Source organism: Chiloscyllium plagiosum, chromosome 22 (genome assembly GCF_004010195.1).
Source record: "Chiloscyllium plagiosum isolate BGI_BamShark_2017 chromosome 22, ASM401019v2, whole genome shotgun sequence".
Lineage (NCBI taxonomy): Eukaryota > Metazoa > Chordata > Chondrichthyes > Orectolobiformes > Hemiscylliidae > Chiloscyllium > Chiloscyllium plagiosum.
The window spans coordinates 9409989-9435841 of NC_057731.1; the positions used below are offsets into that span (position 1 = coordinate 9409989).

The 25853-nt window shown below is 39.2% G+C and overlaps 1 protein-coding gene across 1 annotated transcript in view; it reads right to left on the minus strand.

Annotated features, from left to right (window-relative positions):
* Nucleotides 1-17071: 17071 nt before the first annotated feature.
* Nucleotides 17072-25853, minus strand: part of pcdh15b (protocadherin-related 15b) — a 1523107-nt gene continuing 1514325 nt past the window's right edge. The window contains exon 44 of the mRNA XM_043712368.1: nucleotides 17072-18628. Within this exon, the coding sequence (XP_043568303.1) occupies nucleotides 18053-18628 (576 nt within the window). The 3' untranslated portion in view covers nucleotides 17072-18052. The remainder of the gene's footprint in view (nucleotides 18629-25853) is intronic.

The following is a 25853-nucleotide window of genomic DNA, read 5'->3' on the forward strand; positions in this document are numbered from 1 at the left end:
GTGTAGTGTCTAAACTCTCTCTCTTTACATGCTCATTCTAGGCAGGTGTGTTCTTTCTGAATGATGTCGGAATCATGTTATGATTCATGACATCATAGTTAACATGAATACCATTATACAAGTGCATACTATCTATATGTCGCACTGTAGTAACCTTTTTTTAAAACAATCATGAGATGTGGACATCCCTAGCTGAGTCAGCATTTAGTGCCTATCCCTAGCTACCCTTGAGAAGGTGATGATGAACTGCTTTCTTGAACTGCTGCAGTCCATGTCTTGTAGATAGACCCACGATGCAGTTAGGGAGAGAATTCCAAGATTTTAACCTAATGACAGTGAAAGAACAGCAATATATTTCCAATTCAGGATGGTGAGTGGCTTGGAGGAAACTTACAGGTGGTAGCTTTCCCATATATTCATTGCTGTCATCCTTCTATGGGGTTATCATGATGGGTTTGGAAGGTACGGTTGATCTCAGTGAGATGATAACTTATCTGATAATTCTTAACTTCACTTTCTGCCTTTTTCCTATAATTATACCCTTGATTCCCTTCAGTGAATTTTTTCAGTGCATCTTGCGGAGAGTACATATTGCTGCTATGAGCATTCACTGTGGATGAAATAAATATTTGCCTATGTGGTACCATTCAAGCAGGCTGCTTTGTTCTGGATTGTTTTTTTTAAATTCATTCATGGGATGAGGACATCTCTGGCTAAGCCAGCATTTATTGCCCATTCCTAAGTTAAGAGTCAACGGCATTTCTCTGGGTCCGGAGTCACATGTAGGCTAGGCCAGATAAGGATGGCAGTTTCCTCCACTGAAGGACATGAGTGAACCAAATGGATTTTTTTTAACAATCAGCAATGAATTTATGGTCACCATTATATTTTTCATTCTCGATATTGAATTCAAATTCCAGCGTCGACCGTGGTGGGATTTGAATCCAGGTCCCCAGAACATTACCTGGGTCTCTGGATTAACAGTACAGCGATAACACTATAAGGCCATTGCCTGCCCAGTGTCAAGGTTCTTCAGTGTTGTTGGAGCTGCACTCATCCAGGCAAGTGGGGAGTATTCCATCACACTATGGACTTGTGCCTTGTAGATTTGGACAGACGTGGGGGAGTTAGGTGACGAGTTACTTGATGAAGTGCTCTTAGTCTTCAAACTGCTCGTGTAGCCTTTGCATTATATGGTGAGTCCACTTCAGTTTCTACTCAATCGTAACACCCAGGATATTTATAACGGGGGACTCAGTGATGGCTAACATCATTGAATGCCAAGGGGTGGTAGTCAGTTTGCCTCTTGTTGGAGATGGTCATTGCCTAGCACTTATATGTAATGAATGTTATTTGCCACTTTTCAGCCTAACCCTGGATATTGTCCAGGTTTTGTTGCAATTGAATATAGACAGCTTCAGTATCTTGGAAGTCATGAATGTTGCAAAACATTGCATAATCATTTTTGACCTGCTGATTGAGGGGAGGTTTTGATGGTTGTGCCTCAGACATTGCCCTAAGGAACTCCTGCAGAGATATCCTGGAACTGAGATGACTGACCTCCAACAAACACAACCAGCTTGCAAAATGCAATGCATGACTCCAACCAACAGAACTTTCCCCCAATACCCATTGATTCCAGTTTTGCCAGAGTTCCTTGATGCCTACTCAGTCAAATGCGGTGAGGCTTTGATGTGGCTATCACTCTCACCTCCCCTGTGGAATTCAGCTCTTTTGTCCATGTTCGATTCAAGGCCGTAATGAAGTCAGGAGCTGAGTGGCCTTGGCAGATCCCAAACCAGGCATCACTGAGCAGGTTAATACTGAGCAGGTGCTGCTTGATGGCATTGTTGATAGCACCTTCCATCACATTACTGATGATCGAGAGTAGACTGATGGGGTGGTATTTGGCTGGGTTGAATTTGTGCTGCTTTTTGTGTACAGAACACACCTGGGCAAATTTCCACATTGCTGGTAGATGCCAGTTTCACATTTGTACTGTGACAGCTTGGGTAGGGGTGTAGCAATTTGAGGAAATGTTGTCAGGTCCTATAGCTTTTGCAGTATTCCGTGCTGCAATTGTTTCTTCATATCACATCAAGTGAATCAAACTGGCTAAAGACTGGCATCTGTGATGTTGGAGACCTCTGAACTTATGACATGGAAATGTCAGGTTCAACAATGTACAAGCTGATTGCTTGTGAAGTGGCCAACCTAATTTTTACAAAACACCGTCTTGACCAGGAATATTTAACCAAAGCAGTTAAAGGAACATCTTTGCTCTTTGATTTGTCACAGTGGGGTTATTATTTCCCTTTTGTGCATCATTTGGTATTCAGGACTACATCTGTAAATTAGTATATCAGTGCCTCATGTTCCCTGTAAAAGCGGACAGTCATGAATGCAACAACTTGATCCACAGTTCCTGTCTGCTTTCCAATATAATTTATCAAATCAAGACTTATCAAAGATAAAAATCTTTAAATTGCATTTGGTGAATGGTCTTCTATTATCTCAGATGACATGTGAATGGAACAAATCCCAACATATCAGTACAACAGGTGGATATGTGAACACCAGTGATGGCAGCCAATTATAGAGTATGTCAACAATCCCAAATAATACATCTGTACTAAATTACTGCTATTATGGAGAGGTTAGAAGAGTTGACATATGGGATAATTTTTGCTGAACATTAAAGCAATTTGTGAATTGAAAAATAGCTTTACACATTACAACTAAAGTTATATTAAGAGTTTCTCTAACAAGCTTTCAATAGATGGCAGTACTGTACAAGTTATCCACAACCAAAACATATTGTACTCCGGCTCCAGGGAGTAGTTTTTACCAAGTTAGCTCTCAGTAATATATGCAATCCTGCTGGGCTCACTGACCTGCACTCCTAACATGTGCCAGAGGAGCAGGCTTGTGAAATCTAACCTTTGAATTTGTCACATCAGTCATGAAGCATTTTTCTTGTTAGACTGTCAGATCAATCAGTAATGTAACTGAAATGGCTGAATGTGGAAGAATACAGCTTTTCAGCCTTTATCAACCATTTTGAAATTTGTCAGAGTAAAACAAATGTGTAGCATAGTCAACCAATTGACATTTTCATGGAGAAACTATGACAAGATTACCATTAATGCAAAGAAATTAACACCCTGAATGACATGCTCAATGACTTTTTAAACTGTCAGGTCCAATGGTTAAAACAGTTTAAAACCTTGACTGTATTTATTACTAAACATTCTTTCAATGTTAAAAAGTCAGGGTAATTTTAAAATGAGACAGCCTCAGATTGACTGAAGATTAAGAGGACATTTTTAACATGGAATTATATTAGACGTTGATCAGTTGGAATAGATGGCCGATATGTCTGTAAAACTAGGACTCTACCACCTAGTGGATTCTACCATCCCTGTGTATCACTAGTTGTTCGTCTTCTAATTTTGATGCCAAACCCCACCTAAAGTCCTTTGCAATACTATCCTCTCCTCAATGAAATTTCTTTAAGCATTTGCCTTCAATGTCTTTACCCTCTAGTTTGTTCACTTGAATTTTATAGATCATATAATCCTTACAGTTTGGAAGCAGACAATTCAATCGATCAAGTCCACAAGCATCCCACCCAGACCCACCCCCTTAACCTAGAACTCTGCATTTCCCATGGCCAATCCACCTAACCTGCAAATGTTTGGATTGCGGGAAGAAACCGAAACACCTGAAGGAAACCCACGCAGACACGGTGAGAACATGCAAACTCCATATGGACAGCCAACTGAAGGTGGAATCAAACCTGGGTCCCTGGCACTGTGAGGCAGCAGTATTAACCATTGAGCCACCATGCCTCCCTACTGTGCTTATTGTGAGTATAAATCACAAACATAACACATGCTCCAGAGCTACCAGGATATCCCCTCTTGCACAATGCTGTTTTAGACTAAGAATATCACCGACATAAGTAATTCTGAGGCAAGATGCAACAAAGTAACAAATTATGAATAATAGCCATTTAAAACCTAAAGTATCCACATTGTATTTGATGCATTTTATTAACAAATCAAACAGACATGATTGATCCTTTCGACATTAGCGTACGAACAAACACTTGTTTAAAAAAAGTCAGAGATCAGGACATTTTATCACAGTTAGATAGCAGCCAGCAGAGTGACAGCCAAATGCCGGCATGAAGCATACATCAACAAGGTTCATTGTCCTTGAAGGCATATTGGTGCATTTTATCAACATATAGGTGTTCTAAGTTTTTTTAAAAACCTGTTAATGTAATTCTGATGAGCATTTCACCAAGACATTGTTTTGTGCTGTTTTCTAACATCCACAAATGTGCACTGACATGTTTTTTTTTCATGTGTATATACTTCCAATCATCCTTTACACAGGAAGCATCTGCAATTCATATTTTAGATAAACTTTTGAGGGAATTTCTTATACAGAATATCCTTGCTCCCTATTCCACTAGACTGATTTCTTGAAACCGCTGTGTGAAATCCATGCTGTAAATGCAATTTCACTGAGCAGTTCTTCCATTTCTTTCTTATCTGTTGCACTCAATTTCAACTTCAATCTGGATATGTCATTGCAAGTCAATATTTTGGGGTTTATTGCATCCAAGCTGGATTTGGAGGATAAAAGCAATGAAAATTGGACAAGTCTCACAATAGGTGGGTGATCGGTTCAGGCAGATTACTGCCCAGGCAGGGAAGATGAAAATCTGACCCATCATTTCAAAGTGGCATCTGATGGCTTGCTTTCAAATTATTCCTATCGTCACCCCTGCATTAAGTTTTTCTGGCTGTCCTGTACCAAATATTTCAAATTGTGTGTGTGATGCAATGGATACAAACTTAAACTTTGCAGTCTGCTGCATAGTGAATTGTAGCACCAATACCATTCTCTGCTATCTTACCTCCTTGTGTGTGATTTATATCAGTCATGGTTTCAGTACCTTTTCCCTGCAAACTTTCCTTCAGATTAATGGGGCATCACCCAACAGCCAACTCAGTGTCATCACAGACCTGAAGGGAGCAGATTGCTGCTTTCAATCAAGAACGAGGCGTAATGTTATTTTTAAAGAAGGGATGACAATAAGTAGTGAGGGGAAAACCTTGATGATATAAAGGTACTCTTAGCAAAGATTCATACCAACTGATTCATACCAAATCATTCATACTGATAAATTGAGGATGTTTTGTTCCATAATATGAGAAATACTTATGCTTGAATCAACAAGATCTGTGGAGAAATGTGAATGAAAGTTTGAATGACAAATATTAAAAACAAAGAAATCATTCACTGTACAAGTTTAATATTAGTCTAAAGTTGTTTCAGCTTTGGATATTTAGGTCTTATTTTATTCCAAACTGGTGTGTAGTAATAATTCTTCATCTAGGGATGTGTGCTCTTCCCATGCACTGACTCCTGATTAAACATTATATGTGCAACATCAATATGAAGACATCAATATCAAAACTGTAGTGTAAAAAGAAAATTCTTATAGAAAATTTAGAAGATTTTTTTATGGGTGAAATTTACAGAGTTCTTTGTTATGATGAACATTCACAACAACTGATTACGAGTATACTCTCTATTGGCTTTAATGGAAGTTTTTCTTTTACTAATCCAAATCAATGGAATATTAGATGAGGATTAGGAAGCTTCCTCATCCACCATCCAAGGTCAAAATATAGCATTGAGTTAGAAGAGTTATTTGCCATACAGTTTGATGTACTGAAAGTTTCTAATCTGAGGAAAGCCAGGTGCCTGGTTGTCAAAAATCAAACCTTAAAAGTGTTTGAAAGAATATCTTGCTCTCTATAAATATCCAAGTGGAATATAATTCTGGTAAGCAATATGAACAAAAGCATAAAAGGAAGCTTGCTCTTATATTTCAATGTTTCTCATCCTAAAACACTTTATGGCTGATTGATTCCTTTTAAAGTTAGTTATTATTCAAGAGAGGGAGAGAGAGATAACTGGTGGTGTTTTAACCTCAGCATCACCACTCCTCAGGTAAGGGGTAAGGTTGAGAAGGTAGGACTTGCATGGTAATCTCAGCCAGTGAGGGAATCAAACTCACATTGTCCACATCGTTCTGCGTCACAAACCAGCCATCCAGCTAACTGAATTAACTCAAAGATAATGGCTCCCTATGTTTAATCTATTGTGGTATAGGACCTTTAATGCATGACTGAACACAAAAGGCAATTCACATCCTAGAACAATCCACTGACTCTGACGTGCGAAGATCACTCACTCACACTCTCACACACTCACATACAAACAAGTTAGGAGCAGAATCCAATTGTGGCCACAATCCATTTCCCTGACTACCCTCTATACCCTTTGACGCCTTCATTATTTAAAAATTTATCTATCTCTGCTTCAAAAATAATAAAATGACTCAGCCTCTGCCACCGTTTCAGTAAAAGAATTCCACAGACTCATGATCCTCTGAAAGACGAAAATGCTCCTTATCTCCATCTTAAATGGGAGATGCCTTATATTTAATTTGTCTCCCTGGTTCTCATCTCTCCTACAATGGGAGACATTCTTTCGGTATCTTCCTTATCATGCACCATTAAACTCTTACATATTTTAACAAGATCAGCTCTCATTCTTTCCTCATAAGATGACCCCCTCATTCTAGTATCAAGTGAACCTTTTCTGAAATGATACCAATATACTTATGTCATATTTAAATAAGGATACAAAATAGGTACATAGTACTCCAGATGTGGTCTCACCAATGCCTATTTCAGCAGCAGTAAAACATGCATGCATTCCCCATGCTGACCAATCAACTAAGTTGATATTTTTAAATATGCAATGCTCCCCTTACATTGTCAGTCTGCCACATTGCACTGGCATTCAACTTAGTGTTACTTCAAAAGTCCATAATCTTGTTACCTGTCTTCCCAAAATCAACCTTATTATTTTTTGAGTTGGGACTCTGTCCAAGCATTAGCCTAGCTATAATTGTCCTTCCTGTTCCCATTGTTGTTGTTTCATAATTATAGTCCTGCAGATCAAATATTCAGTGGTCTATCCTAAATCTTCATTCCTTTTGTTGAGTTAATCTTTCAAAGCTCTAAAATTTCAATCTCATACCAATTTGTCTCATGGCCTCTCACACTCCAGTAAAATATTAAGCTTATTTCTTACAGGGATTTGAACTACAATAATCCTCTTGTTACAATTTTTTTTATCATTGCAATTGTCATAGATATAATCATCGGCCATTTAGCCCCAAGTCTTTTTGTGCCATTCAATTAGATCATTTCTGATCTGTACTTTAAGCCCATTTACATACCTTGTCTATATAATGCTAACTACCCATGCCTGAGCACATATGACCGCGCAAAGTATGAGCCGAGCATTTGGTTGTTTGCATGTGCTTCACCAATCAATAAGGTCATGGCTGATCTGTTTGTGTATCGATTTCTACATTGCTATCTATCCTTAACAACCTTTGATCCCTTGTCTAACAAGAATCTATTGCTGTCTGAAAAATTGTTCCACTTTCGCTGACTTCTGAGGCAGAGATTTCTAACATTATGCAACCCTCTGGGGATCACAAAATACACTTAGAAACAAAAATATTCTCCTCATCTCCATCTTAAAGGATGACCTTCAATTATAGTCCAAAGATGTGCAGGTTAGGTGGATTAGCCAAGCTAAATTGCCCATACTGCCCAGGGATATGCAGGCTAGGTGGATGAGCTGTACATGGGAAATGTACGGCTATTGGGATAGGGTAGGGGATTGGATTAGGTGGGATGCTGTTCGGAGGGTCTTCCTATGGTGACTCAATGGGCCAAATGGCCTGTTCCCACACTGTAAGAGTTCTTTGGTTCGATGAAAATAAGAACAGTCAAGGACTCACCCATGAAAATATACTTTTATTTCATGTCCATCTTGTTAAGGTCGTTCAAGATCTTATTAACATCAATGAAGTTACCCCTCATTCTTCAAAACTCCATTGGAAATAAGCTCAGCCCATCCAACTGATCTGCATAAGACAACCCATTCATTCCAGGGAAAAATCTAGCAAATTGCCCCTGAACTGCATCCAATGAATTTACATCCTTCTTTCAATAAGGAGACCAAAATCGTACACAGTAATTGAGATGTGGTTTCGCTAATGCACTCTACAACTGAAGCACAAGATCCTTACTTTTATAAAACATTATGTCCATGACTGTCACCAACCTCTTCTCAACTGGGGATATTCCCATGACAGCCTCCCAGCTCATTGTCTCTGAACCTCGTACAGTCCATTTCAACCTTCTTCTCAAACATCCACAAACAGGACTGCCAGGGCAGACCCATTGTTTTTGCCTGTTCCTCCCCTGCAGGACTTACGTCTTCCTACCTTGACTATATTTTTTCTCCCGCTATCCAGTTCCTTGTCATTGGCATCGGTGGTTCTTCTGACGTTTTACATTGGTTTCAAAACTTTCATTTGCAGGCTCCAGTCAGCTTCTCTTCACCATGGACATGCAATCCCTTTACATGTCCATCCCCTATCAGGAAGGTCTCAGGACTCTCCACTTCTTCGTGGAAAAAAGGGCCAGAACCATCCTCAACCACCCCCACCTTTATGTACCTGGTCGAGCTCGTCCTCACTCTGAACAACTTCTCCTTCAACTTCTCTCATTTTCTTTAGGTCAAAGCTGTGGTCATGGGTACCTGCAAGGGCCCCAGTTATACTTTTCTCTTTGTGGGGTACATGGAAAATTACTTGTTCCAATCTAACTCAGGTCTCTCCCATAACATTCCTTTAGTACTTCAATAACAGCATCAGCACTGCTTCCCTCTCTTGTCCCTATCACTTTCACTTCCAATTTCCAACCTGTTCTCACCTTCACCTGTCCATCTTCATCACCTCCTTTCCCTTCCATGACATCATTGTTTCCATTTCTGAGTGCAGGCTGGCCACTACAAACCCACCGACTCCCACAGTTACCTTGAATATATATCTTGACACCCTGTTTCCTGTAAGGACTCCATGCTATTCTCCCAGTTATTCCATCTCTCTCGCACCTGTTCTGATGATGCTACTTTCTGCAACGAAGCCTCAGCAATGTCCACCTTTTCCTCAACTGAGGATTCTCCCATACTGTGGTCGACAGGAACTTAGCCATGCCCAACTCACTTCTGCCCTTATCCCTTCCCTTCTCTCCCACAACAACAATAGTGTCCCCCAGGTCTTTACTTATCCAACAGCCTCCATTTCAAAAGAATCATTAGCTACTATTTATGTCACCTCCAACAGGATGCCACAACCAGACACACATTCCCCACCCTTCCCTTGTCAGCATTCTGCAGGGACCATTCACTCTAGGACATTCTGACACGACTCCTCCACTCCCAACACCCCCCCACAGCACCTTGCCGTACGATTGCAGAAAGTGTAAGACCTGCCTGTCTGCTTCATCCCTCCTCACCATCCTCGGCCCCAGACACACCTTCCAGGTGAAGCAGCAATTTACTTATATATCATATGATGGGAATATGCTGGTGTTGGATTGGGTTTGCCTGATGAAGGATCGGCACTCTGAAAGCTAGTGATTTTAAATAAACCTGTTGGACTATAACCTGACTGCTGACTGCTGACTGCTGACTTTGCCTCACTCAATCTAGCCTACTGCATTTGCTGTTCACAGTGGGGTCTGCTCTACATTGGGGAGACAAAGCACACACTGGGTGACCACTTTGCAGAACATCTACATTCTGTCTGGAAAATGGCATTGAGATTCCAGTTGCATGTCACTTCAATACAGCATCATGTTCCCACTCCAACATTTCTGTCACACGCCTGCTGCAGTGTTCCAGCAAGGCTTAGCGTAAGCTCAAAGAACAGTATCTCATTTTCCACTTGGGGACCCTGCCACCTGTAGGACTCAGTATCCCCTCCCAAGTTCAATAACTTCCATTCTTCCATGTTTCTTTGCCCATTCCTGTTATGACATCCATTCTCACTTACTGCTGGGTCTGGATCACATTATAGAGTTTGCACTCGGAACAGCTTATCTATTTTCTCACTCTTTGGCTTTTATTATCAGCCTTTCTTCTGTCCTGCCCTTCATAATTTCCTTGTTTACTTAGTCTGTTTATATCACTCTCTGGGCTCCATCTCCATCTATCCACCCACCACCTTCCCCCATTCCTTTCCATTCTTCTCTTGTCCCCAGTCTCATCTTCATAATAAACACCACTTTCACCAAATTATTAACAGTTCTGAAGAAGAGTCCCTGGTCTCGAAACATTAACTTTCTTCCTATAGAAGCTGCCAGACCTGCTGAGTTTCACCAGCAATTTCTGTTTTTGATTCTTGCTTTAATGTTCAATTCCTCTCTTAATGAGGGATCAGTAAAGATATCAATAGCAGTGTTGTAAATGACACAGCATCAATAGCTTTTTGGGAGAGTGAGGTCTAGATTTTCACCACCCCTTCATGTGAATAAGTACTTATTGACTTCACTTAAACAAATTAGTTCTAATTTTAAGATCAAGTCCTTAGCTTGAAACATTTCCACTGCAGGAAAACATTTCTCCTATCTTCCCTGGCACATAATTTAAACTTCACAAACACATCCATTAGATCATCACTTAATCTTTGATATTCCAGAAAATACACAAATAGCCTCTGCAACCTGTCCCCATAATTTTGTTTTTTCAGTCCCAGTATTATTCTGGTAAATCTGCAATTGCACCTTCTCTAAGACCAGTATATCCTACCGAACATACGTTGCCTAAATTTGTACATAGCATTGTGAATAGAGTCTAGCCAAAAATCTGTACACCAGTACTTCCACTTATTTCAGGCCTTTTAAAGTAAAGGTCAACTTTTCATTAAACTATTCAATTATTTTTGTAGAATATGCATTTTAACCTCTAAATGCATATTCTATTTTTTTGTATCAGTTTTTCCTTTACATAATTGATAAAATACTGGAATCTTTTTTCTTAAGTCCACAATAAACTCCATGTTACCATAATTTCATCCATTCATTTAATGTATCCATTCCCTTTCCAATTTTCTGTTCCCATCTACATTATTATGCATATAACAGCCTAGCCTTGAATGTGCAACAGTCTTGGATTGTCATTTGTTCCTGATGCAAAGTTATGGTTTTTCTGCTCATTATTGACCTTTTCTTCAGACATATTTTACATTGTTTTTCTTAGCTCACTACAAGCGCAGTTACATAATTCAGAAATGAAGGAATGAGAATAACCAGATAGCAAAAATACAAAGGCTGAAAGGAAATGACAAATGTTAAAAGGAGCACAATGTATATAAACATAATTCTCTAACATTTAATGAAAAATACATAATTTTAAAAATAAAAAATTTGAAAACAATGAAGAAGTATTTAAATTAATTAACTACCAGAAGTAATGCTGAAGATGAACTTAGGCAGGGAATATCTAATGCTTTTAAAACTAGAATTCTATTTTAATCATTAATGCAATACCTACCCATGAAAAATAATTTCCAGTTAATCAGCTGTCTGCAAAATTGATGAAGGATTAATTAAAAATAGTGACAGGAAGGAAAGCAAACCACACAATGGGGAAGATTCAACCGGGAATAAACCTTTTGGTGGGATGGAAATAGGATAAGCAGTCGATCCACCAAACATTCTCAGTTTGAGGCCTAGGCTATTTTAACACCTGGGCTGCATTTCCTTTGTACCATCAGCTATTAGCTTGAGACAAATGGATAAAGACACCTAAATGGATTGAGATAAGTTCAAATCATCTACCAGAACCAAGGTATGCCACAGAAGACTGGGGCCCTTTTGTGAATGGCAGGGTAATAGCTCAGACATTCTCTGTATGAACAGGAGAGCTCTCCTGATCATCTTGGTCCTCATGAAATTTTATGACTTATCTCGGAAAGTGCTTTCTCCCATGCCAATAAACTGCTCGGGAAGACAGTGGCATCAACAGGAACTTGTATATATAAACGAAGCTCCTGTCTGTGACAGATAGTTAACCCATATACCTAAAATGGATGTATAGCAGTTAGTATGAATCAGCAGAGATGGAGCTGTAAGTCTCTGCAGAGCTCATTTCTTCTGAGTCGATTGAACTTACATCCCCTCAAATGTTTCAGAGATGAGTGTGAGAGAAGAAAATATATTTGTGACAGGATATAAGTGTAGGTATTCTGGTGGACAAATTCACATATGGAAACACAAATCTATGCAACTATCAATTAAACTAAATGGATTAATGTGCTTTGAAGAAGCACACCAGTAAGTTAATAAAAGTAGCTGCAGTATATGTGCATGAACTTTCATGATCAAAATTCTACCTGGTGAAAAACTTAAGTATTTAAGAAATAGGAGCAGAAATAGTCTACAACCCCATCTAGTCTGCCCTGCCATTAAACAAGATCACAGTTGAACTTTTACTTTAACTGCACCAACCTTTCTCTCCCTAACAGCCCACAATTCCTTTAGCGCCTTAAACACCTGGCAATCTCAACCTTGAATATACTCTTTGACCAAAGATCCAATGCAAGGAGAGGTAGAGCATTACAAAGGTTCACAAGCTTCTGAGTGAAGAAATTTCTCCTAATTTCAATCTTAATAGCAGACTCCTTAACACAACACTGACTCTCCAATTTTTCATCCGGGGAAACAATCTCTTCCTGTCATACCTTGCCAGACCAACAAAGAATGTCACATATTCCAATGAAATTACCTTTCACTCTCCTAAATACAAGAGAATACATGCTCATGTTACAAAATCACTTGTAGAACAGCCTTAGGATTTAACCCAGTCAACCTTGTTGATACCCTCTAAGGTAAGTGTATACTTCCTAAGGTAAGATGACAAAAAGCAAAGTTTTGTTTATTCCCTCATGAGATGTAGGCATCACTGGCTGGCCAGGAATTTATCATCCATCCTTAGCTGCCCTTCAGAAGGTTGTGATATGCTGCTTTCTTAAACTGCTGCAGTTTACATGCTGTAGGTGTTCCACCATGGTTGAGGCTTGACCAAAGGCTTTCGTGATTGCAGCAAGACCTCCTCATCCTCACTGCAACCCCCTTGCTTTAAAGACTAATACATCATTGGTCTTCCAAATAGCTCACTGCACCTGCAGGTTGATGTCCTGTGATTCATGCATAAGGATATCTAAGTATTCATGAATGCAATCTTACATCAATCTCTCACCTTTTAAAAACATTCACATTTTCCATTTTTGTCCACCAAAGTGGATTATTTCATAGTCTCCAATATTAGGCTTCATCTGCCACCTTCTTGCCCAGTCACTTAGCTAGTCTAAAGAAGGAAACTATGGAAGTGACTACAGACAAACATGTTAAGAGCATTGCAAAAATGTTCTATCAATTTTAATGCAGTGAAAGAAGAGTTTGAACTATAAAATTTAAAGGTGGCAGTGAACATAAAGAAGCTAAAAGCAGTTGACTGAAGACAAACAATGAAAATAATATATATTCTATTGTTCTGAAAGGTACCAAAGAAGAAATTTGGAGGCACATGAGAAACTGCCAACATTTTGAGCTAGCAGAACTCTGATTAAATGATGGAGCTGTTGCTGGAATTATATTGAAAGGTGTCATTGGGCAGTCACGGGCATTAGTAATGATCCAGAAGAGAAGTGTACATCAGACCTAGTCAATTACAATCTCATTAGTTGAGTAGCAATATCAGATTCTTAGAGGTACATTTGAGGTATGTGTAACATGATAATGGAATGTGATACAGCTAGCATGGATTTAAGAGAAGGTTTTGATGAACAAACTTCCTTGATTATTTTCAGGTGTGACACACTTTAAACATTTCGGGTTTTTTTAACGAAATTTAATGAAAGCTTAAAATGTGGAATGGCATGCAAAGCAAGTTAAAACTAAGAAAACAATGAAATCACATATGAATTGCAATATCCGTGAGATGGTGAATGGAGCACAAAGGAAGGCCAGTACTTGAGCCCTGAAACAAAAACATGAAATGTTGGAGAAACTCAGCAAGTCTGGCTGTATCTGTAGAGAAAGAAAACAGAATTTAAAGTTTCAAGTCCTGAAACTTTCTTCAGCACTTTCTGTATTAGTTTCAGACTTCCAGCACCTACAGTACTTGGCTTTTATTTCAGCACTTGAGTACATGTCATTTTCAGTCAACCTAAACATCAGACTGACTATAAACTTATCAGGAGAAAGTGAGGACTGCAGATGCTGGAGATCAGAGTCAAAAAGTATGATGCTGGAAAAGCACAACTGGTCAGGCAGCAACCAAAGAGCAGGAGAGTCGACTGATGAAGAGCTTATGTTTGAAACTTCATCTCTCCCGCTCCTGGGATGCTGCCTGACCGGCTAAGCTTTTCCAGAGCCACACGTTTTGATTGTAAACTTATCAGGCTTGCTGATGGTCCTAAGCCTCCATAAAGATAAATTACATTTTACACTCACGTCAAAAACATGAAAACACAAGTATATAATGGTTGGAAATGATTTACAGAGACATAGGAAAGGATCATGGGATTAACAGTAGATATGTCAGTTCACAGTTCTGGATAGAAATGATAAGCAATTGAATTCCAGGTAGATCTACGTAGTACCAGAACAGTCAAATATATCTATAGATTGGACAAAGCTTTAAATTGCACTGGTCAGACTACATTTAGGAAATTTGGGTCATCATGCCATGGAAAGAATACATGCATTATAAAGGGTACAAAGTGTTAGAAATTAAACCCAAGTGTAAAATGGATGAACCATAGGAACAATCTAAGAAGTTTATACTTTACAGTTAATGAGAAAAGCTAGTTATTGGGGGTACCAAACAGTGTAAATAAAATAAAACAAGATTATTAATTAAAGGTAAGGAAAGGAAGTAGAATTTAAACATATAAATTATTGAAAAGTGAATTTAAAATAGAAATTGTAGAGAACTCCTTTGCCCAATAAGAAGGTAGTAACTTAGAATGGTTGAACACAAAAAAAGTACTTCTGCGTAAAGTTCAAGTTCCTGTAAAAGAAGATCAGAAATAATAACAGGACAGCATGGAAGCTCACTGGTTAGCACTGCTGCCTCACAGAGCCAGGGATCTGGGTTCCATTCCACCTTCAGGTGACTGTCTGTGTGAGTTTGCATATTCTCCCCATGTCTGCATGGTTTTTCTCTTGGTACTTTAGTTTATTACCACAGTTCAAAGGTGTGCAGGTTAGGAGTTTTGGCCAGGCTAAATTACCTATAGTACCCAAGGATGTGTAGGTGAGGTGGATTAGCCATGGGAAACGCAGGGTTACAAGGATAGAGTAGGGGGGATTGGGTTTGGATGAATTATTCTTCAGAGGGTCAGTGTGGACTTTGATGGGCCAAATGGTCTGCTTCCACACTGTAGGGATTCTGTAATTCTATTCTATATTAAGGGTAAACTTCAATAGACTAATTAATCATTTTCATACATGACCTGCTTTAAATTTACTCTCTTCCTGTCAATCCTAAACTGATGTAAATGCTTTAACCTAAACAATGTAACAGGTAGAGAATCACATTTGCTGGGATAAACTGACATCGGTGAATTCAGCAACATTAATGGACTGTTACCTGGATATAATAAAAATATTCTGCAGTAGAAATTATATAAATAGTTGCAAATTGTTTGGACTGGAGAAGGTCAATTTGTGAGACATGACTGACTTAAAAGTAAAAAGTAATAAAGTTTAACAGAAACCAACATCCAAATTTTAAAACTTAAAATAATCATATTTTTAGACCAAATATTTAAAACTTTGCTCAATGCTACACAATTTTATGACTATAATAAATTGCAATTGAAATAATTGAAAATTATTAAGCATTTTTAGGTAAATATTTGCCCATGTCAAATCTTTCACAAAAAAAAACTTCAAAGGGAAGACTTTGAAGCAAACAATGTGGAATTAATAATGAGATCAGAAATTACAATTAGAGAAAGGGAAAGGAAACCTTGAATAATAAGTTTTAAAGCACATCATTAATAGGAGACGATAGGTAAAGAAAGATGGAAATAAAGTGGGACCTTCGTTTAATTAGTATGAATGATGATGTTACCGAATTATCTAAATTTACAGAAAAGTGAAATGGTGATGCTGCTATTGTTGAATATTCTGCTAGCATTTACTGTCCAAGTACATTACTAAGGAGTGTCCAGGTGGACAATAATGGACAGCTGAGACTCAGCATTGGTTTCTATTTCATTTGAGTGGTCCAGCCTGAACAATAGCCAGTGTCAAAATAATATGCACTGCATCCTGTGTTAGTTTTGCACATAATATCACAGAGAGAAAGAGAGAGCACGAGAATTCTATGTGAGAACAGGAAGAATAAGTTACCCATAGATCTTGCAAAAACCTGATTACAATTGTGTTCTTTGTGTTAAAAAGTCCAACTTTGCAAAATTTGTAATGTGACTTGCCAACTAATACATAAAACCTGCAATTGTTGTTTAGTCAACACATCAATAATGTCATCCACTGGTGAAGGGAGAGAAATTCAGTTATCAGCTGTAATCCAGAATCTGTCAGGATCTATTCTGAAATACATTAAATGAGATTGCAATCAGTTAAACGAGTTTACCAGTGCAAAGACACATGTCCTGAATACATTATTCTTATACAGCAGGCAAAGCCAGGTATTCTGTTTAATTTTTGGCCATGTGATTTCATCACAGAGATCGTGTGGAAAGTTTATTTTGTCTCTTTTGATGTGCCAGCTAAAAGGAGCAACATGTCAGAAACACTTGCACAGACTTTGGGAGATGTCAGAATTACGCAATGCTACACCAGCAGATAGTTCATTAATTATTAAACCTCACATGAATATTATCACAGGGGAAGTAGGATTCAAGAGGTATATCTATTTCGATTTATGAACCTTCTTGTCATTTTGATTTTAAATCTGCTTTATGCAGCAAAAGTTAAGATGCATCAAAGCTCAAAACCAATTCTGTGAAAATATTGAAAGGATGCGCCATTTTTTATTCATTAAAACGTATGCTACACCAAGTCTTGGAAGAATCATATCACCAGGTTTGCTAATATTTCACATTTTTAATTGCTGTAAATTAACTGACGTGCATGGGCATCTATTCCCAAAATGACGGGAAGAAGGGATTGGGGAAAGTGGAGAGCTGTTCCATAAAATACTACGTTTGTTTCTTAGACAATGGGTGTGAAATTTGTTTATGGCAGTCGCATAAAACAGGCTTTCAATGAATCGTACACAATTTTTCAACATGCATGATCTTCGTCCTGCTGAAGTTCACACAATATTTTAAGCTCTTTTCGCAGACACATTCTGCAGACTTGCTGTCATTTTTGCTTGGTCTGATGTGAAGAATCTTGGCAATATTTTCCAAATCAATGAAAAATAAAAACTGGCACAGTGTACATCGGCTTGTTGATTTGCTACAAGCCTGTTTCAAACAGCTGGCATAGACCAATTTTACCCCCAATATATTTAGATGCTTCGATCAATTGCTGAAGGCAATTGGATTTGTCAGAATGAGGGCACAGTTTGAAATCAGTGAAATCTACAGGCATCTGCAAAAATGGATAAGAACACCACTACATTTAATGGAAAAGAACCAATTTACTTCAGAACCTCACAGAATGAACTTTTAGTTTTACTTCAAAGTGATTCCCAGGTAGGGCAAGTGTCAGTACTGAGTCTATTACCTATATTTCTATGAACAAGCAAATAATATCTTCCCTCTGACAATCTTTCATGTCTTTTGAAAAGTTAGCGACTATTTTGTGAGGCTAATTATCTAAAGACCAACCACAGTCAGAGTGTGAAATTACTCTCGTATTTAGAGTCCTCCTAGCATTTAAAGGTTTTGACCATTTCTGCAAAAATTGGAATGTGGATGCTTGTTGAGCGCATTGAATGCAAATCACATTAATCAAAATATATGCTTGAGGTGAATAAATTGAAAATCATTGTTACTTTTCCACAGTACCCATAAAAAGTGAATTTTACCATTAGTATCAATAAAAATTCTAAATCACAGTTTTGTCATAGGTATGTGAAGGTTATTCCAAGGTCCCATCCACAGTTCTTCCTCATCTGACTGTGTTTGATCACTGTGGGACTCAAGCGACTCCTTAGGACCTTCATTGTCGACAGCTGTTTCTTGATCATCTGTGCTTTTCCCTCTCTCATTTTTTGCCTTTACCGTGCTCAGTCTGGACAGGCAACTGGTAGGCCCAATGCTGGTGGAAGCCATGGAGCTACTTGATGGTCTTGCATTGAGATTATCATTGCTGCAAGAAGCTGTCGCATTGGCCAATGGATTGTTCAATGGGATCTTTTCCTCCTGTGTTGCTGCCAGTTTGTCTAGTTTCTTAAAATGTTTTCCTACTCTTGCAGGGGAAGTTGCTTTCCCATTGCTCGGTGGGCAACTACGTCTTGTTCTTACGATTGATCCATTTTGAGCAATGTAGATATTACTGTTAATGTTGCTATGGTTGTTTGGGTGTTTGATACGAAGCCTTTGTGCTTCTGGAGCACTGTCCTCACCAGTTGAGCTGGTTTCATACTCACGATCTACAATCAACTTCACTCGTTTATGACGAGACCACTGTGTGAGGAGGAACAGAAATAGTTTAGACAGGCTTGTGATGTTATTCAACCTTTTTAAACATAGCCTGAATTACATATCAGTTTTTTTGGATCAAACCTTGACTATATTGAAGAAGTGTCCTCCTTATCAACAACAACATGCATTGACAAAGCAACACTCTAAGCAAAACAATGTCACAAAATGCATCAAAGTGGTAACTGGAAAATAGGCATGAGGCCAAAGCAAGAGAGATTAACAATGACTGATTTGATTTGAAGAGTGAGTTTGAAGGCGGATCTTGAAAGAAGTGTGAAGTAGCAAAGGGAATTCTTCAGAGTGGGACCCAAGTTGTTGAAAATGTACCATCAATGATGAAGGGATGGTGAGAGACAGAGGAAGTCAGAGGATGAAGAAAGTTGTTATGCTGATGGACATTGGAGAGACAATTGACTATAGATGGGGAAACAGGCAAGATAAGGAAGGACAGGTTGATGGAAGGGACGCCATGAAATTTTGATACAATAAGTGAACTTTTGAAAAACTTTATGACTTCTAAATAAGATAATTTCACACGGCAATCTTAGAAAATCAACTCCATGCAGTACGATGGATATAGGTATTCTGATTAATTTAACATGTCAACACAATACAGGAAATGTTGAGTTCAGTGGAAGGAAATTAATCATACTAATCAATAAAAACAAAATAAACCAACAAAAGTTTGTTACTCAATGAACTGATTTCATAATAATTGCTCTGTGTTAGAGAAGCACATGTTATAACCACAGGAGCAAAAGTCACAGCAAACATTACGATCCAATTCTATTACTTTGCTGACTAAAAATAAACTCATTGAAAAAACAACCACAGCAAATATCAAAACCACTCTTAGAAATTGTTTTGAACACCTGTAGTTCCTTTTAAAACGATGTTCCTGAGTCTGAAAGATCTTCGTTCTCTTCTTGCAGAACTCCTCCATCACTGCTGTGTTCATTATATTCTGAAGCTGTACCTTTGCTTAAACTTTCACTCCCACTAGATGCATTGACTGTTTTATTGTCTCCTGACTCAGAAGAACTTAGGCTTTCCATTTGATTAGAAATGGCTGCACTTATCAGACTATGGTTCATGCTACTTCTGCCACTAATGCTCGATCGTTCAGTACTCTCACTAGGACCTGATTCACTGACGTTACTTTCAGTACTAACATTCTGGTCATCTGCCACCTGACTGTAAGCGCTGATACTTCGACTAATACTTTCAGAAGTATTTTGTTGACTGACTGTTGACCCGGATGTTGGCCCATCAGTCACACAACTAGCTTCATCTTCACTGTCCTTACTTTCAACATCTTCATTCTCTGCTTCAGAGATGGTACCTTGGACTTCATCCGATTCTTCCTCAATGATATCCTCAGATCCACTGGTGAGCATTACTGATGAACTTACACTTGTTCCTCTCGTTGAAAACATTTCACGTGAACTACTCTTACTTCTTCCTATGGTAGATGTCCCACTGCTTTTAATACTTTCTTGAGGTGACAAGCTTAATTTTTCTTCAGAACTGCTTAAGTCTGTTGTTTTCTGACTGACCTCACTATCTGACATCAAACTACTTGCTGTTGCTACTAATGTACCCTTGCTTCCTTGGGATGCCGTTTTGGAACTTGTTGCTTGTGTTGACATGCTAGTAGCGGTGTCTTCATCAGATTCATCTGATACTTCAGCAAAACTACATGATGCAGATTCAGTTTGAGATGGTGTCTTTGATACTGAATCTTGACTTTGTGTGTCAGTCAATCTGCTCTGTGAAGTTTGTCCACTTTTAGAACTAGGTTTTTCAGAGGTTTCGCTTTTGGATTCTTTATCAAAATCAGATTCATCCTCTTTATCTTCCTCTAAGTCTTCTTCCTCTGGTTCAGATTCTGTGACATCTTCTGTTGCATCTGATTCATCATCTTTTTCTTCATCTGAGTCTACTGTACTTTCAGTTGTTTCATCTTGATCTAGTGTCACTTTGAGGTAGTCTTTATCTTCAATTTCTGATTGTTCAAGACTACTTACTGACAAATCATCTCTAGTCCTTTTAGAAGAATCACTTTTCTTCTGAAGGTGCTCACTATCTTCTTCAGAAGCATCGCTCCTTTCCTCATCACTCTCTGCCGTGACACTAATTGAGACTTTTGATTTATTTTCTTCTTTTTCAGATATGCTACTTGTCTGAGTCTTAGATTCATCTTCTTGTTCACTTTCAGCAACTGAAGTCTTACTGATTGAGCTTTCTGATTTACGCCTAGGCTGTAGCTGTTTAGAGATTTTGATGCCTTTCAACATTTTGCCCATTTTCTTTTTCTCTGTTGGCTTTTCTGTTGACTTCTGAAAATAGCTGCCATTAATGACCATACTTCCTGAGTCACCATTTTCCAGACTATCTTGGCTTTCCACATGGCGTGCAGACACAAGTTTAGCATAACTAGAATCCTTGTCACCACCCTTGACTTTCTGAAGTATCATGGGAAATATTTTTGCCTTCTTCCATCGAGAGTGACATGAAATGGAAGATTCCACAAGCTGCTCGCTGCCTGCCTCTCCTTTTCTGGATTCTGTTGATAATTTACTAATCTGCACCACACTCTTCAGCTTCCTCTTTCCTTCTTCACCTTGAACCTTTGCTGCTGCCATTTTCTTTGCAACTCCCATGGTGCCTGCTTGCTCTGGATCCCCACTTGGACTTAATGCTTCACCCCTTGATGTCCCTGCCTGAGCCTGATCTCCTCCTTCCTGCTTTGTGCCTTTCCTAATAGGACCTTTGCCTTGCTGCGTAGCCTGAAATTATGAAAATGGGACTGGTATTAAGCAATGTATGTAGAATTATCATGGGCAAACAAAACACTTCATTTTTAGACATGACATTCATTTCCATTGGTCATAGAAAGGAGGACTTACACAACTATTACATCTTCCATATCGTCATTTATTCCCAATGGTTTTTCTAGCCATTTAATTACTTTTGAAATGTCATCTCTGTTGTTATGTAAGTAAATATGACTTCCAATTTGCAAAGTCCACCAAATGATCAACTGTTTTGTTTGATATTGGATGATAGGTAAATATTAGCTGTAACAGTGGGAAAATTCCAAACTTCATCAAGTATATTTTTCTCAAATGCAAGTACTTTTAAAGATGGACAGGACAAAACAAACCTTAATCCAATTTTTATTTGTTCACAGGATGTGGGTGTCACTGGCTAAGCTGGCAATAATTGTCCTTGAGAATATGATGGGTGAGCTCCATTCTTTAACCATTGCATTGTAGATATACCCACAGTGCTGTTAGGAAGAAAGGTCCAGCATTTTGATCCAGTGACAGCAAAGGAACAGCTGTTGGAAGTCAGGTCGCTGGCTGGAGAGGAACGCTAGTGATCACATCCATCTGCTGCCTTTGCCCTTACGGTGGTAGAAGTTATGGGTTTGGAAAGCGTTGTCTTGAATCATCCAGCAAGGACACAGATCCTTCCATCCAACCAGTCCATGCTGAACATAATCCCAAACTAAACTAGTCCCACTGCCTGCTCCTGGCCCATTTTCTCTTCCAAACCTTTCCCATTCATGTACTTATCCAAATGTTTTTTAAATGTTGTAATTCTACTTACATCTAGCACTTCCTCGGGAAGTTCACTCCACATGCGAACCACGCTCTGTGTAAATAATTTGCCCCTCATGTCTTTTTAAAAGCTGTCTCCTCTCACCTTAAAAATGTGCTCCCTTGTCTTGAAATTCCCCATTCTAGGGAAAAGACAACTAACATTAACACTATCTCCCCCCCTCATTATTTTATAAACTTCATTAAGGTCATCTCTCAACCTCCTATGCTCTAGTGAAAGAAGTCCCAGCCTATCTTCATAACTCAAGCCTTCCATACCTGGCAACATCCTGGTAAGTCTTCTCTGAAACCTCTCCAGCTTAATAATCCATCAGAAAAACTTTGGTGTGTTGATTTGAATTGATGTGACTTACAGCCACAAAGTATAGATTGGGTTACTATTGCAGGAACGAGCTGGTCATAGTCATAGTCATAGAGATGTACAGAACAGAAACAGGCCATTCGATCCAACCCGTCTATGCCAACCAGATATCCCAACCCAATCTAGTCCCACCTACCAGCACCTGGCCCATATCCCTCCAAACCCTTCCTATTCATATACCCATCCAGATGCCTTTTAAATGTTGCAATTGTACTAGCCTTCACCACTTCCTCTGGCAACTTATTCCATACATGTACCACTCTCACCCTAAACCTATACCCTCTCGTTCTGGGCTCCCCCACCCCAGGGAACAGACTTTGTCTATTTATCCTATCCATGCCTTTCATGAGTTTATAAACCTCTATAAGGTCACCCCTCAGCCTCCGACGCTCCAGGGAAAATAGCCCCAGCCTGTTTAGCCTCTCCCTATAGCTCAAACCCTCCAACCCTGGCAACATCCTTGTAAATCTTTTCTGAACCCTTTCAAGTTTCACAATATCCTTCCAATAGGAAGGAGACCAGAATTGCATGCAATATTCCAAAAGTGGCCTAACCAAAGACTTGTTGAGTCGCAACATGACCTCATGAACATGTTCAAGAAATTAAAGAGTTAAAAGAAGCAGAGTAAAGCATTTCCTGTTCAGGCTCCAGAAGGACAAAGAACAGAGGCCCGAGGTAGTGTGTATTAACATGTTAGCCAATGATATGCTTCAGCTTGCTGTCTCAAATCAGAATTCGCTCAGCTTGCAGGGATTAAACTTCATGCTTCTGATGGCTAAAAAAAACCTCTAAAATTTAATCCTGCTCGAGATACAGAAAATCAGGCAGGAGATAGAGCTGTGTTTATTGAAGGAAGTACAGAAATAAAGAAAATGTGAGGAAAGCAGGCTGCTTGATGCTAAAAGTGCAGCAACATGTGGCTGACATCTATAAAGTTTGCACCAAGCTGTGAGGACTAATCACCTACTTTGCTCCAGGATAAATTTATTTTATTTTGTCAATGGTTAAAATTGGACAGAGTTTCCACTGAGTGGCAATCTCATGCAAGTTGCCTCTTCAGCCCTTCTTGTTTTTTTTACGAAGAAGAGAACTCTATATTTCTGACAGGAAGTTCTGCTCAGGTCTCCATTAGGAAAGCACAGCTGCGCTTCAATTCTGACAATGGTTTTGTGGCATAAAACTGTCAGAGGAAGGTAAACCACCTCCCCACTCAACTCTGCTTGTTCTGACATTAAACATCCTGACAGTCAATTTGACAGCTGCTGTCAATGGCTAAGTACAGAAGGTAAATATGAAGCTGGGTATTTTAAGTGCCAGACGGGTGAGGAGGAAGAGGATTTCAGGGCTAGGATGCTAGATGAGTTAGGGGAAGGTTACCAAGTCTGCTAGCTGGGTACGGTGTCAGCTGGGGTTGCATTAGGGCACCAAAGGTAATTGCCAGATGGGTAGTTGTGGGCTGCAAGGTAAGTAGGGTGGCAGGGTAAAAGGGTGCCACATTGGTAAGGAGCCAGGTAAGTAATGCAGTGTTTAGGGCAGGTCAGTATAAGGGAGTGAAATTGGATTTGGGGGTCAGGTTGTGTTGGATCTGGCAGGGATGAGTTTGGGTTCTGTTGGGTATGATTAGGGAGGAAGGTGGCCAGGTGGGGTCCAGAGGCAGGTTAAGCCATAGAATCCCTACAGTGTGGGAGTGGGCCATTGGGCCCATCGAATCTACACTGACCCTCTGAAGACCACCCTAGCCACACCCACTCCCCTACACAATCCCTCTAACCCTGCATTTCCCATGGCTAATCCACCTGGCCTACACATCCCTGGTCACTATGGACAATGTAGCATGGCCAATCCACCTAACCTGCACATCTTTGGGAGAAAACACACACAGACAATGGGAGAACATGTAAAATTCACCCAAGAGTGTAATTGAACCCAGTCCTTGGCTTTGTGAGGCAGCATTGCTAACCACTGAGCCACCATGCCACTAATTGGGTCAGGTTGGATACTGCAGAGCAGGAAGGGGATGTTAGGAGACCTTTGATTGGCCAGCAGCTTCTGTCAACCCAGGATAACAGTGTCAAGGTGATGAGGGTGGCATTTGCTCAATGCTGAACACATCCAGCTGCAAACGTACTCTCCAAAAGGACAAAGAAAGCCGCGCCTACAGTGTCTGGACTGCGTACCATCTACGAGATGTACTGTAGCATTTCTCTAAGTACCTTTCAAACTCAAAAGCTCTATAAACAAGGGCCACAGTCCAAGTGTTAGGCCATTTTGCACTGAGATGAGGAGAAATTTCTTCACTCAGAGAGTGATGAGCCTGTGGAATTCTCTGCCACAGAAAGTGGATGAAGCCAAAACTTTGAATGTTTTCAAGAAGGAGTTATTTACAGTTTAAAATTAAAGAATAAAATATTAAAAGAATAAAAGGGTATGGGGGATAAAGCAGGAACAGGGGACTGAGTTAGCCATGATCATATTGAATGGTGAAGCAGTCTCAAAGTGCCCACTCCTGCACCTATTTTCTATGTTCATCGCCGAGAAGAATAAAGGTTCCTGGAAACACTATCATCTGTAAATTTATCATTAAGTTGCAAACTATCTTGAATTGGTCAAATTCCTTGGCGTTCCTCCCTAACAGCTTTGTGGGTGCACTTCCACCAGATGAATTACAGCAGTTCAGGAAAGCAGCAATTCAAGATGGGGAAAATTAAACAATGGAAAATGGTCTCCTTTTATCAGGTCATTTGTGATCCAGCTAGTGTTTCACAACAATCCAGAAACCTCCACAACCCTTTCATGGTGCCAGACTGCAGGTGATGAGAATTGACTCTATTTTGTAACTTTTCAAAATGGGATACGAATTCTTAACCTCCTGATGTTTTAGTCTGGTATCAAAACCACTTTGACCTAGATAGTGAGTTAGCTTGAAAGGCTTAAGGGATTTATCAGATTCTTTTACTCCCATTTTTTCTACCAATAAGAGAATTAAAATAAATGGACTATGCTTCAGATATTTTGGAAGAGATGATCAGTATTGAAATTCACCTTCTACTTTAATGCTGAAAACCATGCAAATGTTAATAAAATATGGAAAACACCAACACATACATCATATTTTATGATGAGTTGTATTGACCAAAAAAAAATTCTGCTTTTCTTATTTTGAGCTATATAGGAAAACAAAGCTTTGATGCCATCTCTTTCAAAATAATTCATATTTCCT